This window comes from Ochotona curzoniae, unplaced genomic scaffold (genome assembly GCF_017591425.1).
Source record: "Ochotona curzoniae isolate NIBS_2020 unplaced genomic scaffold, NIBS_Ocur_1.0 contig_883, whole genome shotgun sequence".
NCBI classification, from domain to species: domain Eukaryota; kingdom Metazoa; phylum Chordata; class Mammalia; order Lagomorpha; family Ochotonidae; genus Ochotona; species Ochotona curzoniae.
The window spans coordinates 31,187,444-31,200,804 of NW_024466599.1; the positions used below are offsets into that span (position 1 = coordinate 31,187,444).

The window sequence follows — 13,361 nt, forward strand, 5'->3', positions numbered from 1 at the left end:
TTTATCCATGGAAATATTTTAGGGGGAAAAAAGGAACTGTGTTTACAATTAATTAGATTAAAAACACGCTGCATCTTGAGTCCCACCGCATTTAGGTAGCAGAGCCATCAGTGGGTGGTTCATGCTGCAGCATCATGCATCACATTCTCCTCTATTGCAGTCAAAACAGAGTGCTCTAGAGATGATATCAAAGAACCGTTTGTAGAAGAATCAACAAAGATAACCTAGAAATACTGTAACTTCAATACTGCATTTTTTTTTTCGTGTTTCTCTGGCTATAAAGTAAATATTTCTTTGAATGCTTTAATTTTGACTTTATGGTTACTTCCCTATAAAGCAGACAATACTTATTAACTTTGAATATTCACAGGCTGGTAATGTCTTCTTTTGTCAGGTACATTTAGAAAACGTTCAAACCTAAAGTTTTCTGAAGCATTTTCATACTTTACATTGTGAAAAAGAAATCAGCTTCATGGTTTCATTTAACAAGTTATGCCAACCATTTATTCATGTATATGTTTAAAGTAATCTGCAACTATTGATAGTATATATAGTATTCTAAATCTTAATAAAGTTCATGTTGAAAATTATTAAAGCAAACAAAATAATTCACTAGCTAGTAATGAATGCCTTATTACAACACATTTTTCCTTTGTGTTTCATTTACACAATTAACAGTGAATAAAAACATGTTCTCCAAATAATATGAAACTGTGTTTAAGTGGTAACATTTGAAATTCCACCTGTCTCTTATTTGGGTAATTTCCTTCATCTTGTAACTCAGAATAATCTCATCTTCTTAGGAATGGAAAAGTTCTATTTGGGGAAATAGTTTAAAAGGTAAAATAGAACATGACCTCTGCTCAATGAAACAGGGATAGAATAAGCAAACAAAAATACTGCAACAGCAAACATATTTTAAAGTTACATGAGGTCATTAAATTAATATGTAAATTGTCAAAGAACATTTTTCCACAAAGACACTCAGAGTGTCAATTCCTGATTTTTTCCTATGAATGTTCAACTTGAACAAAATGCTTTGCATGTGAGGTTACTAAATATCATGGCCTTATTTATTTGTCCAGTGGTATTAAGACAGTGTATTCCAAATACCTCCTCTTTTGTGGTTCAGCATCACGATGGGAACCAGAGGAAATGCCTTTTTTTTTTTTAACACTAAGCTTGCTCTGTCTCACCATATTCTATGAGGGTATCACTTTCAAGACTGTGGACAAACATAAGACATCGTAGCTTTTGTAATAAAATATTTCACCAAGGAGTCTGGACAAGAAAAATTAGTAATTCTGGAGCATATTTTAGCAATCTGACAAATGCTGTTTATTATATAATTTAAGAGAGAGTGACTATAAAGAATTTCCTATGCACTTAACATGATTTCCAGATGCCTAAGAGTTCTTAAAGGTGTATTTGAAATACTGCTCATCCATGGAAACAACGAAGGAAAAGAAAACTAAAAACAATACTTACCTTTTTATTTGTGCCAAAGCAATGTTATTGATGAAAACCATATTTGAAAGTCCGATCGAGTCAAGCCCATGAACCATCTTTTGAATTGCTTCTATGCTTTGGACATCACCCTTCAAGGCCAGTGCCTGGATCAGGCGGGTCACTGCCAGCCTCGAGGGCACCTGCTCCTGATTCAAGGCAGTTTTCAGCACTGCCAGAGCCTCTGAGATAGAAAAGCACAAGACTGAGTTCTTGTAGGACTCATACTGACTAACACACCAGCTGTTAAGAAAATACAAATACTACCAACAATTGAGTTGACAAGTTCAGAAAAATACACATAAAAAAGAATTTTAAAAATTAAAGTTTCATAAAGGAACTTCATGCATTCCTATATTTGATTAACACAGAGATTATATGTTTATACAAATTTCCAATATCCCAAAACATATTCACACAAACAATGCCAAAAACAATGCCATTCACACAAAAGTGAAAGCAAACTGGAATACCCAATTTTTACACTCCCAGATTGAGACACCTCACAGGTATTTTATTGTGTTAAGGTTTCCAAGAAAATACAGCTTACTTGAATCCTCCGGCTAGAGCCAGTGGGCTTCTGTTTAGTGTTTAAGGAATCACACTTTTCAAATTCTTTGCTTACAGATGTGTGACACACCATTTCACCTTACAACTCTCTGCAAATGCACCAAAACACTGAGGTCATGGTACAGGGAAGGGTAGTACTGCATAAGAGCTACAACCATGGATTTCTAACTATCAAGGCAATGCCAACGAGGCCACCCCAAGACTCTCAAGGCCACTTTCTAAGGAGGAACTACTTGTCTGGCATACAAGATCAAGGGAAGGGTAGTAAATAAATAAGGGTAATGAGTCAGTTAAAAACAATACAGTGAAAAACAGGATGAATTTATTATTCATTATTGAATAAACAACTTATAATTATTCCAAATCTACAAACAGTTGAAATCAGTGATTCCCAAGTGAGGATAAATAATTTGTGGTAAACAAAATAGGTGCTTCGATTTTACTGCTAGCAGACCAAAGTAACAACAGCACAACAGAACATGAGGTTAACAACCAAAACTTGACTTTACTGAGCTTCAGGACAAGCATGGCACCTAGCCCCACAATCACAATTACCCTCTCAGAGCTAAGAATCAATTTCACAAATGCGTCACAGGTACACAAGCATCAAGGTCATATTGTGATCACCAACTGGAGTCTAACTAATCCAGAGCCTGCGTGGGAAGGTGGTATGTGTGCATGAGACAGCGAGAGTGAAGAGAACACATCATTTTAAGTCTATCTAAAGGCAGCAGAAGAACCTGTAAACTACATCAAGTTCTCATACAAGACCAGCCTTCTGTACTGCTAGTATCTTCAACAGTGCCCTCCCCCCACACCCGTGCCCTATCCCCTCCCCCATGAGTCTTTTCCAACCTTGTCACTCAATTTCAATACTGACTCAACCGCTCACTAGTTAAACTGATGTAAAGGCACCAGGTACCATATAAACTCTGCCAAGGCATGAGGGATACAAAATTACATTAAGATTGCACTTGCATTATTTTTCCTCCCTACTTTAAATGGGATTGAGAAAAAGAAACTTGAAAGAAACAACACACGAACCAATGGGGACTTAAAAATCCTGAGCTCTGGCTAGTTATGCAGCAATGCGAGGATGGGGATTGGGCCAACATTGTTCCCTTCTTCACGGGAGATGGCTTTGCCCCCTCGGCCTGTGAGCATGCGCTGAGCACAGGGAAGGGCAGCAATGGGGTCACAGTTTCTACTCTCAAACAACCTCACCCAAGATGAGCAGCGAGAAAAGCCAGCAGCATACCACACCGCATGCCTCACACATACGTAAGATAGCAGGTCAGAGTCGGTTCAAAAATGAACCCCTATCTCTGCATCGTCAGAAACATAAGCTCATTTACAAAAGGAACAAGCTGAACCTTTCAATGTTTTACACTGCTTTCTCATTTGTATGTAAAATTCAACCTGATGAACAATCTTTTCTATCGGAAGTAAAATGAAAGCTTTTAAAGTTTTAGCAGTAAGCTCTACACACCATTCAATGACGACTTACTGCTGCCTAAAAGACTCTCTGGGTGGTTGTGCCCTGACTGTAGGATGCTGAAGTGCAAATGTTGCAAAGCAGAAATTACCGCGCACACATGCAGTCCTGGTCACAGGAGGCAGGCCCACAGCTGCACACCAGACAGTAACTTGCTCTCCAGGAAGTAAATCTGTTTTATGCACAGGCAAGTGAGGATGAGGGCCATCATCACAGACCAAGAGAAAAAGCAGGCGATGTGCTTAGCTGATCAAGAACTTCAGCTGTTCTTACAGCTCTCCTTAAGTAAGCTCTGTTGTATTAACAAATTCGGGGTGCTACGGCACTGACTAAAATTCCAAGTAAAATGCAGCATACCTACATTCGAAGGACTCATCATTGCTCCCCCCACCCCCTTGGCAGCTCATTCATCAGACTTCAGATTCAAGTCCACCCATTGAGTACCCGCAAATCAACAGCCTCAATCCCTATCCTCACCAAGGTCACTGCCACATCTTCCCATTTTGTTATCTTAATATTAATTTAAAAACTCTAACCCTCAAACAATCACTGTATTTTATTGCTCTTGGTACTATGAACTATTTTTAAAAGTATTAGATTGTTTTAAAAATCAATATTATAATCATTTGGTGCACAATCCCACACATTTAACACTCAATTTAACTCATTTGCTATCTCACATACAACCAACACAAAATGCAAGAAACAACTGCTGGCAATTGTTTCAGACGCTCTAAAGTATGTTAATTTCCAAAGCAAAATGACTTGTCCTGTGAATTTTAACGCACTTGAAAGCCTGTACTTTCTCTTGTTCTGGAACACAAATTTTGCATGTCTGAAGAGCTGTGATTCATCTTAAGAAAACCCATCTTGTGTTAAATGGAATGGAAACTGGACTAAGTGGTCAAATGACAAGTACATTCATATTCAAGCTGTATTATAAATGCATGTACAGTAATTTACGTCTCTCAGCTACCACAAAAGGCTCTTGATAAGCAGGTAATTTGCTAAATGGACTCCTTTATCCAAGTATTCGAAGGGCGTTACAAGAAAAATCTGCAGAGGCATTAATGTGACGTAAAGGTCAAGCATTGTGACATACCTTTCAAATAATCCCGCCTAACTTGCGCTGTGATGAGGAGGCTGTTGGCAGCATCGTTCAGTGTGAAGCCCTTGATGTGGGTCTCAGCGCTAAAAGAAGCAGACATTTAGAAAGGAATTACTGACATGCTTCTGATACGATAATAAATGGTTGAGCACCAAGGTGAAATTATAAAAACTACTGTTCGTATGTTAAAAATATTGCTGCAAAATATCGACCTGGAGACAGCTTTTGTGTTATCCTGTCAATGGTTATAGAAGGATAATTTTTTTTTGCATTCTGACAGATGACAAAGTTGGAAATGAGCAACAAAAGAAACAAAGTACAAGATTTTTTTTAAACAATCGGTTCAGATTCTTGAATGCTGACATATTAGATGACTAAAATAACTGCATGCCCTGCATTGTTCGGCTGCATCCTAAGCGGGATACTTTTCTCCTTTTTCTCCATTCACCGTGATTATAAAATGCAAAACTATTCTTCCAGCAACAAAAACGAACATTTATTTTCAGCACTATGTATTTAAAATATAAACCAAAGCATACTACCAACCAACACCATATCATTTGGTTCACTAATTTTCAAATTTCTGTCATGTAGATACATACAGTTTTTAACACTTTTAAGCCTATCGCAGAACTAAAGCCGTTGTTACATAAAAATGAAATTTCACAACAATCTTGTCTCAGCCTTAAATCTGAAGCAAAACTCCTAGTTCTTAAAACTCAAGACCAAAAAATCCATTTGCCCTTACAACTAAAACTCAGGATTTTAAAATAGAGGAAGAAGAGAAAAAAAAAAAAGAAAGCCCAAACAAAAAACTGAGCTGATTTGCGAGCGCTGTGCGGCTTGCACCCCTCCTGGGAGGAATGTCAGCATCCTTGTTGTCCCTGGGGTCCACTTTCCCATTAACAAGTGTAGAAAGGTTAAAAAAAAAACAAAAGCAAACACGAACATTTGTCTTACGGAGCTCAGGGATACCCTTGGTCTGCCAAGGTCATCATACAAACTGAGCAGATTGCGGGGAAAGCAGGGTCAGTGCTAAATTATTCCCATCAATCCCAAAGAAATCCTCCAAAGACACCAGCTTGTGCCCGACCTCCCAGTCCCTTTCAGCCCTAAGTTCACCCACACAGTCCCTGGTCACGGGATCTTCTTATTCTACCTACCAATCCTCTTAATCCCACAAAGTACTCCTTGCTCAGTTTGACTTTTCCCCCCTTTGTCCCATCTGTCAAAGCTTTTAAGTCAACAATTTAGGCATGAGACTATAAATTGTATAAGGCAAAGGATTTACTTTTTCAGTCTTTAGCATGATTAAATAAAAATTAAACCCTATTAAAAGCTTGTGTCTTCTTGCAGCACTACACAAAATGCCATATTTAAAAATATTACCCAAAATCTTAAAACTATGAGATACCAACACTTGTTTTAAAAATGACATAAAGTATAACATACAGAGGTTTTCAACATTTCAAAACATATAACATTCTCTTTCAATAATCTCTCCCCATCTCAAGAAGCAGCTTAGGTACTACAAATACGGAAGTGAAGACAAATATCAGCAAGGGAAAAATCCACATTTATTCTATGTAATTATTCATGCTATATATGTAAAAACTGACAACCAAGATACAATTCAAACTGGCTAAAGGAAGAAAACTAAAAGTTCGCTGATACAGGCCTCTGCACTAGAATCACTCATACGCTACAGGGAAAGAAAATGCACCTAATTCTCATCTTTCCTGTTGGTAACAAGCTAGTCTAGAGCGGTCAAAGCAGACTTCCTGTGATGATCTGTGCTGACCACCGGCCAGCACTAGCCACACATTCCATATGGGAAATACAACAGGGGAACAGAAATAAATATAATCTTTATATGTAACTATAACCAATCCAAATTCAAATGCCTTCCTGTTGCTATGGTACTGGACAGCATAGGAATTTAGACATTTACTTTTTATCTGCATAATTCCCAAGATAAAGAGGAAAAAAATCTTCCGGGAAAGGGATATTATCACTCTTCAAACATATCATCCATTGTAGAAAGCAATCTACCTCAATGAAGGAAAATCATACTACAGGGAGCTTCACATTACATTAGCAATGAATGTTACGTATGATTTGTATTTATGTAACACCCACAGGACACTGGTCAACAATTACAATTTGTATTAGTTTGGATGACAAAAACTGGCTAAAACAGCAAGAAAAAACACCAGCAATTGACTCCACATTATTTCTAAAGGGAAGAAATACAGAGCTAATAGGGACAAGAGAAAATAGTGCTGGCTCCGGCAGCATATACAATAAAAGGTACAACAGAAAATGGAGAAAGACAAAGCAAGGGCTGCTAGTATATGATTTTCAAAGCCCCTAAGAATCTAACTTCAGAAATTACAAACCGTGTCTCTCCTTTGACAGAAGGAATTACGGGGACACTCTAACTTCAACATTTGAAGCAGCTAAAGTTTCTTTAAATTTTTTCAAAGCCAGCTCTGTTATTTTTGAGGTTCTATTACTTATTGGAAAGGTAAAATGATCTTGACAAAGAAAACTAAATAAAACTCACTAGAGGTCAAGTACACCTATAACACATTACAGACATGAATTGTATAATAAAAACAAAGCCGTTATTTACTTCAAAGGAAAACTACTGCTCCTGAGGTTGAACCAGTGACATCAAATACATAACTGTAACGCCAGGTTGCTAGCTACAGGTTCAAAGTAAAGGTGCTATAATAATACTAGGGGAACTCCCATTTGCTATAGGGACTCATTTGGTCACCATGTTACATAAAGTTATCCAAAGGCAAAAAACGCTTGCTGACTCTGATCACTGACCCAGAGATGAAAGGGAAACAGACAGCAAAGAAAGAAATGAAACTGGAGTGGTTCATGACACAACCCCAGTATCATAATTAGTTGAGTAACTGGACCTGGAATTTGATTTCAATAACTACAAGCTAATATATCTAACCAAAGACATAACCTGACATGGTTTGATATAACATTTTATATTTAGGAGAAAGGACATGCATCAAAACGCAGACTGACTGAAGGCTTTTGACTGGGTTTTGCTTTGGGAGACAATAGAGCTCAGGTAACAGCCCCTCTGTCAGGGGCTAGATGGAGAGGGAAAGCGGGAGATGACATGTAAGGAGCATCAAGTTTGGTGTGCAGTAAGTTCTGGAGATCTCTATGTCATAATGTCTACAGCTAACAGCAGTGTATTATATATTCAAAATCACTAAGTGAGTAAGACCTAAGTAACCTTACTTACATGCAACGAAAAAAAACAATAAAAATTAGTTATACAGTAGTAGCAATAAAGGAAATGGGGAGGAGACAAGAGAGATGATGCCACAGAAAGCATATACTCTGGGACAAGACAAGGGGAAACACTTAAGCCTGTATTTTAAAATCTCACCTTATGAACATTTTCTGTTGCTTTTTTAAAGTAACACTTCTTATCTCCTCACTTAATCACATCCAAATGTCAGCACAAAATGTTCCTATCTTCACTCACCTTTTCTCCTAAGTTACAATCAAGACTGAAAAATCTCTATTATGAGCAGTGTAAGGACAAAGAGTGTCATAATGAGTTCCTGAAGAAACTTTAGCTTTAGAAGATCAACATCCTGGACCTCAGTGGCTACAGACCAGGACACTGTTCAATGGTACATTTTCCCAGTCATTTTTGAGGTGGAGTAAACATTACATGGAAGAAACACGGAGGGTCAGAGACAGCAATTAATTTTCCTAATGTTGTAGAGATTTCAAGTAGGATTCAAACCCTAATCTAATCCAGTCTGGGGGAAGGTATTTGGCACAGCTGTTAAAACTGCCTGGCCTTGTAACACCCAAGTCCCATTCCACAGTGCCTGGTTGAAACCTGGCTACTTTGCTCCAATCCAGCTTCTGGATAATGAACTCTAGGAGACAGCAATGATGACAAGTACTCGGGTCCTTTCCTGCCAGGTCAGAAACCCAGATTGAATTACGAAATTCTGATTTTGGCCTGATCCAGCCCTGGCTGGTACAGGCATCTGAGGAAAGAGCCCATGGACAGTAGGTCTTTCTCCATTTGTCTGACTCTCTGCCTTTCAAAAAAAAAAAGGCGGCAAATTAAAATAATGAAGTTAAACTTCCTGGTATCATTATGTCAGGCTGTTCCCACCTATCACAAAAGGTACATGGATTCCATTTTACAAACAGAATAACAAAATTACTTTTCCACATGTGGATATGTTCGATGACTCAGGAGGGCATATAAAGGAAATAGAATGGGCTTTACCATACATGGCCAAAAAAGGGTAAAAAAAATTTTATAGGTTAGAGTTCTCACAAAATTAGGTAACACTTTCATATGATACTTACTAGTAGCTCAGACTCACTAAGCAACCATCACTACAGCAACACATCAGAAAAATTTTAATGATAATCAATAGTGTTTTAAAATGAGGTTTAATATGTTAACAATACTTACAAATCTTTCACTTGCATTGCTTCCGTAAAACTGTCCTTTGACAACAGTAATTTTATAAGACTGATATAAGTTTCATTATTAAACACGATGTTTAGCCTTTGTGCTTTCAGGAAACTGTTATATGCATCTGCAAGAGAAAAAAAAAAAACAAAAAACAAAAGAGAGAGAGATGATGTTATTCTATAATAGCTTAAAAAATAATAAAGGGTGGGGATGGGGAATGACCCAGGGATCGCAAACACAGCCCAACTTGCTCTACTACCACTGTATCAAGCACACTGAGGGAACAAGCATAGGAAGCCAGTTTGCAAATCTAACAAAGTTACAGTTTTCAAAATGATCACCGAATCCAACTGGGAAGTACTGAAAACAGTTCCTTAACATTATTCTGCATACTAGCTTTTTATAGTTGATTAATTATTTTCAGCTGAATAAAAATTTTTTGAATGCTTATCAGTCAAAATAAATTGCAAAAATGTGTCCGTATAAACTAACACTATAACTTAAACTAAGGGGAGCAAAAGATTCACATTAAAGCAATCTTTAATCTATAAGTGGGTGGTTACAATGGCAACATTTCAGCACAGCAGTATGAGTGAATATAGCCTATAATTCTAAAATTAGGAGATCAAATTATTTGGCTACGACAGGACTTATACAAAAACATACAATTTTCAAATATACAGATACCTAACAAGTAAACTAAGCAACATTTGTTTGACTGATTAACAGTTTTATTTCACTTGTTCACAATAACTGTCAGTGAATGAAAAGATGTTACTAAAGGAGAAGTAACTACACTTTTCAGTCACTTACTTTTCTGAAATAAAATTGCCAGGCTATAAACAGCCAACTGAAACCAGCCAACAGAATCCACTCTCGTGTGTATAAATAAATGATGATAAAGATGAGACATAAGTGAACGTCTACCATATGTGGCCTTTTACAAATATAAGGTTCCAAGAAAATATAGTCTACATAACTAGGAAAGGATGTGACATAAAAAAAGGTTTGGAAAGATAATCTGACTACATGAAAGGTCTCTAAAAAAGCAAAGATTGTTATGTTTTACATGGAAGTTAAGAATATTTGTACTAGCTTCTCCACTGAAGTGGCAATATCAAAAACTTACTTATTCCTTCAATTCTGAGAACACAAGAAAGTATGGCAACATTAATATTGTACCTTAGCTAAGGAAACTGGAGTAAATACGACACAAGTGAACCCCACAGTGAATAAGCCTTCTTTTTTTTTTTTTTAAAGATTCATTTATTTTTATTGGCAAGTCAGATATACAGAGAGGAGGAGAGACAGAGAGGAAAATCTTTCGTCCAATGATTCACTCCCCATGCAGCTGAAATGGCTGAAGCTGAGCCAATCCAAAGCCAGGAGCCAGGAACTTCCTTCAGGGTCTCCCACACGAGTGCAGGGTCCCAAGGCTTTGGGATATCCTCTGCTGGTTTCCTAGGCAAATAGCAGGGCGCTAGATGGGAAGCAGGGCTGCCCATATGGGATCCTGGGAGTGCAAGGCGAGGACCTTAACCACTATGCTATCACGCCAGGCCCTGAATAAGGTTTCCTAAGAACAAACCTGGTAGTCACTCTACTACCGGAAGTATTGCAGCAGAGTTTAAACATGTGAAGATCTGTATGTTCCAGTGCACTGCTTACAACTACAGAATAAAAATATAAGCAAGCAAGCAAGAAATCCACTATTTATTATGAATTGACTGCTTTAACAAGACATCTAGTATAAACTTACTGAATTTATTTTTTAAAAAGGAGAGCACTTGTATCAATCCTTCAGAAATTTAAGAATATGGGGCCCGGCGCGGTGGCGCAAGTGGTTAAAGGTCCTCGCCTTGCACGCCCAGGATCCCATATGGGCGCCGGTTCTAATCCCAGCAGCCCTGCTTCCCTTCCAGCTCCCTGCCTGTGGCCTGGGAAAGCAGTCGAGGATGGCCCAAAGCTTTGGGAACCTGCACCCGTGTGGGAGACCCGGAAGAGGCTCCTGGCTTTGGATCGGCATAGTATCGGCCCGTTGCGCTCACTTGGGGAGTGAATCATCGGACGGAAGATCTTCCTCTCTGTCTCTCCTCTCTGTATATCTGCCTTTCCAATGAAAAAATAATAAAAATAAAATCTTTAAAAAAAAAAAAGAAATTTAAGAATAAAATTTCGATGACTAATTAAAGTCACAGAATAGCCTGGCAGATATTTTAAATCATGCCACAGAATAATAACAGGATCATAACAGAACAAATGCCTCTATTTTCTTTTTAAGGAGGCTAAGTAGTAAATATCAACCAATGATTGTGTGTTTCATAACAACTATGTGCAAACAGCACATTGGGTGGTTGGATGAGAATAAGTAATGAATACTATCTGAACACTTAAAACCAACAAAACAAATCTATACAGTTTTACTGTGATCTTCACATGAAATGTTGTTAAAAGTAATATGGTTAGTCCATTCTCAAAATGCGTTTCTGTGAGACAGTACACCTTTATGCAGAATGAACCATAAGTACTCCTGGAAGCATTAAAATTTAAAACATCCACATGTAGTAAACGTTTGAACCCCAAGGAGACAAAAAGGGAGCAGATTCTCTGCAGAATTAGCAAGGTAAGATCAACTAGATAAAATGAGAATTGTACATTAAAGTCATAATACAGACACAGCTTTACATTTATACTAAACACTACATTATGTTTAATAACTAATAAGTCAGACAATTACAAAGGTATGTAATTTTTTTTCCTCCTGAAATGACCTCAAAGTCCTCCTGAAATGACCTCAAAGTTGTCAATACTAAAATGAAAAAAAAAGAAACCCCTGCTGTGGAAGGAATTAAAGCATTCGCTGAACACCGGAGAAAACAAAACAGTCTTCTCAGAAAAATAGTCCTACAGAGAGGAGATACGGAAAGAACCTTTGACCAGAGGCTCTTTCCTCAAGTAGCTGCAACGGCCAGAGCTGAGTCAGTCCGAAGCCAGGAGCCTCTTCTGGGTTTCCCACGTGGGTGCAGGATCCTACGTTTGGGCCATCCTCTACTGCCTTCCTAGGCCTTAAGCAAGGAGCTGGATGGGAAGTGGATGCCGGGACAAGAACTGGAACCCATGTGGGATCCCAGCAGCTGCAAAGTGAGGACACAGTGGCTGAGCCATTGCGCTGGGCCTGTCACATCTCTGAAAAATGGTGGGGAATTCCCTGTTACTACCTACCAAACAACTGATAAATACTCCTAAGTGTTCAAAATGGTGTTGTTAATGTACGTATGAAAGAAGTAAATACAGAAAGCTCTTTCTCTCAAAGTTCTCTTTTCAAAGCACTCTGAGCGTGTTGGGTTTAGTTCTCATGCTGCAATTAAAAAGTCGCACCCCTGGAGCCAGTGCAGGGGTATACCAAGTTAACCTGCCACCTATAGCATCAGCAAACCCATAAGGGTGCCAATTTGAGTTCCAGCAACTCCACTTTCAACCAAGCTTCCTGTTGGTGCACCTGGGAAAACAGAAGAAAGCTCCAGTGCAGCCTCTGCTGCCCATGTGGGAGAAAACGATGAAGCTTCTGGCTATGAGCTTCAGCCTCTCAGCCAGGACTATCATCCTGAGAAGACTCAAAACAGGAGAGGTGAACTCAGTAACAGGTAGTTACACAGACCAGTGGATGTTAAATCCCATTTTCTGTCTCGCTACATTGTAAACATACAAATACATCATAAAAAGATGAAAGGAAGGAAAGAAAGGCGCCTCCAGGGACATGCTTACCTTTGCTTTTCTTGATTTGGCAGGCTTTTAACACATCTTTCTCAGTATTGGTTTCTGCAGGTGAGACTGGCATAGAACTCAGGGAATCTGCTTCTTCTTCATACCACAACTTTAAAACAAATTTGCTCAGTTAAATCAAAAGTGTTCTTTCTAGTGTAAAAAATGGGCTAGTTAGGCCCCAATGAAATACTGTTATGCATATGTGAAAAATACATTACCTCTGGGACATCAAATGGAACTTCCTGATTACTGTTCCTAAGGATTTGTGCTAATAACTGCAATGTCTTCTCACGAGGAATAACATTTTCTTCTTGCATCTTATTCCAGACAGCATCAGCTTTCTGCCAGTCACCATTAATTTCTGTAGAATTTGATTAAAGCATAAGTTTATTAGTATGCTAAATAGAATTGGTGAGAATGTTTAGAAATTG

The 13,361-nt window shown here is 38.2% G+C and overlaps 1 protein-coding gene across 1 annotated transcript in view; it reads right to left on the minus strand.

Annotated features, from left to right (window-relative positions):
* The window catches only part of LRPPRC (leucine rich pentatricopeptide repeat containing), an 88,551-nt gene that overhangs the window by 7,819 nt on the left and 67,371 nt on the right, over window positions 1-13,361 (minus strand). The window contains exons 28-32 of the mRNA XM_040993168.1: window positions 13,149-13,291; window positions 12,931-13,039; window positions 9,163-9,289; window positions 4,674-4,762; window positions 1,489-1,690 (exon numbers count right to left, since the gene is read on the minus strand). Coding sequence (XP_040849102.1) covers window positions 1,489-1,690; window positions 4,674-4,762; window positions 9,163-9,289; window positions 12,931-13,039; window positions 13,149-13,291 — 670 coding nt within the window. The remainder of the gene's footprint in view (window positions 1-1,488; window positions 1,691-4,673; window positions 4,763-9,162; window positions 9,290-12,930; window positions 13,040-13,148; window positions 13,292-13,361) is intronic.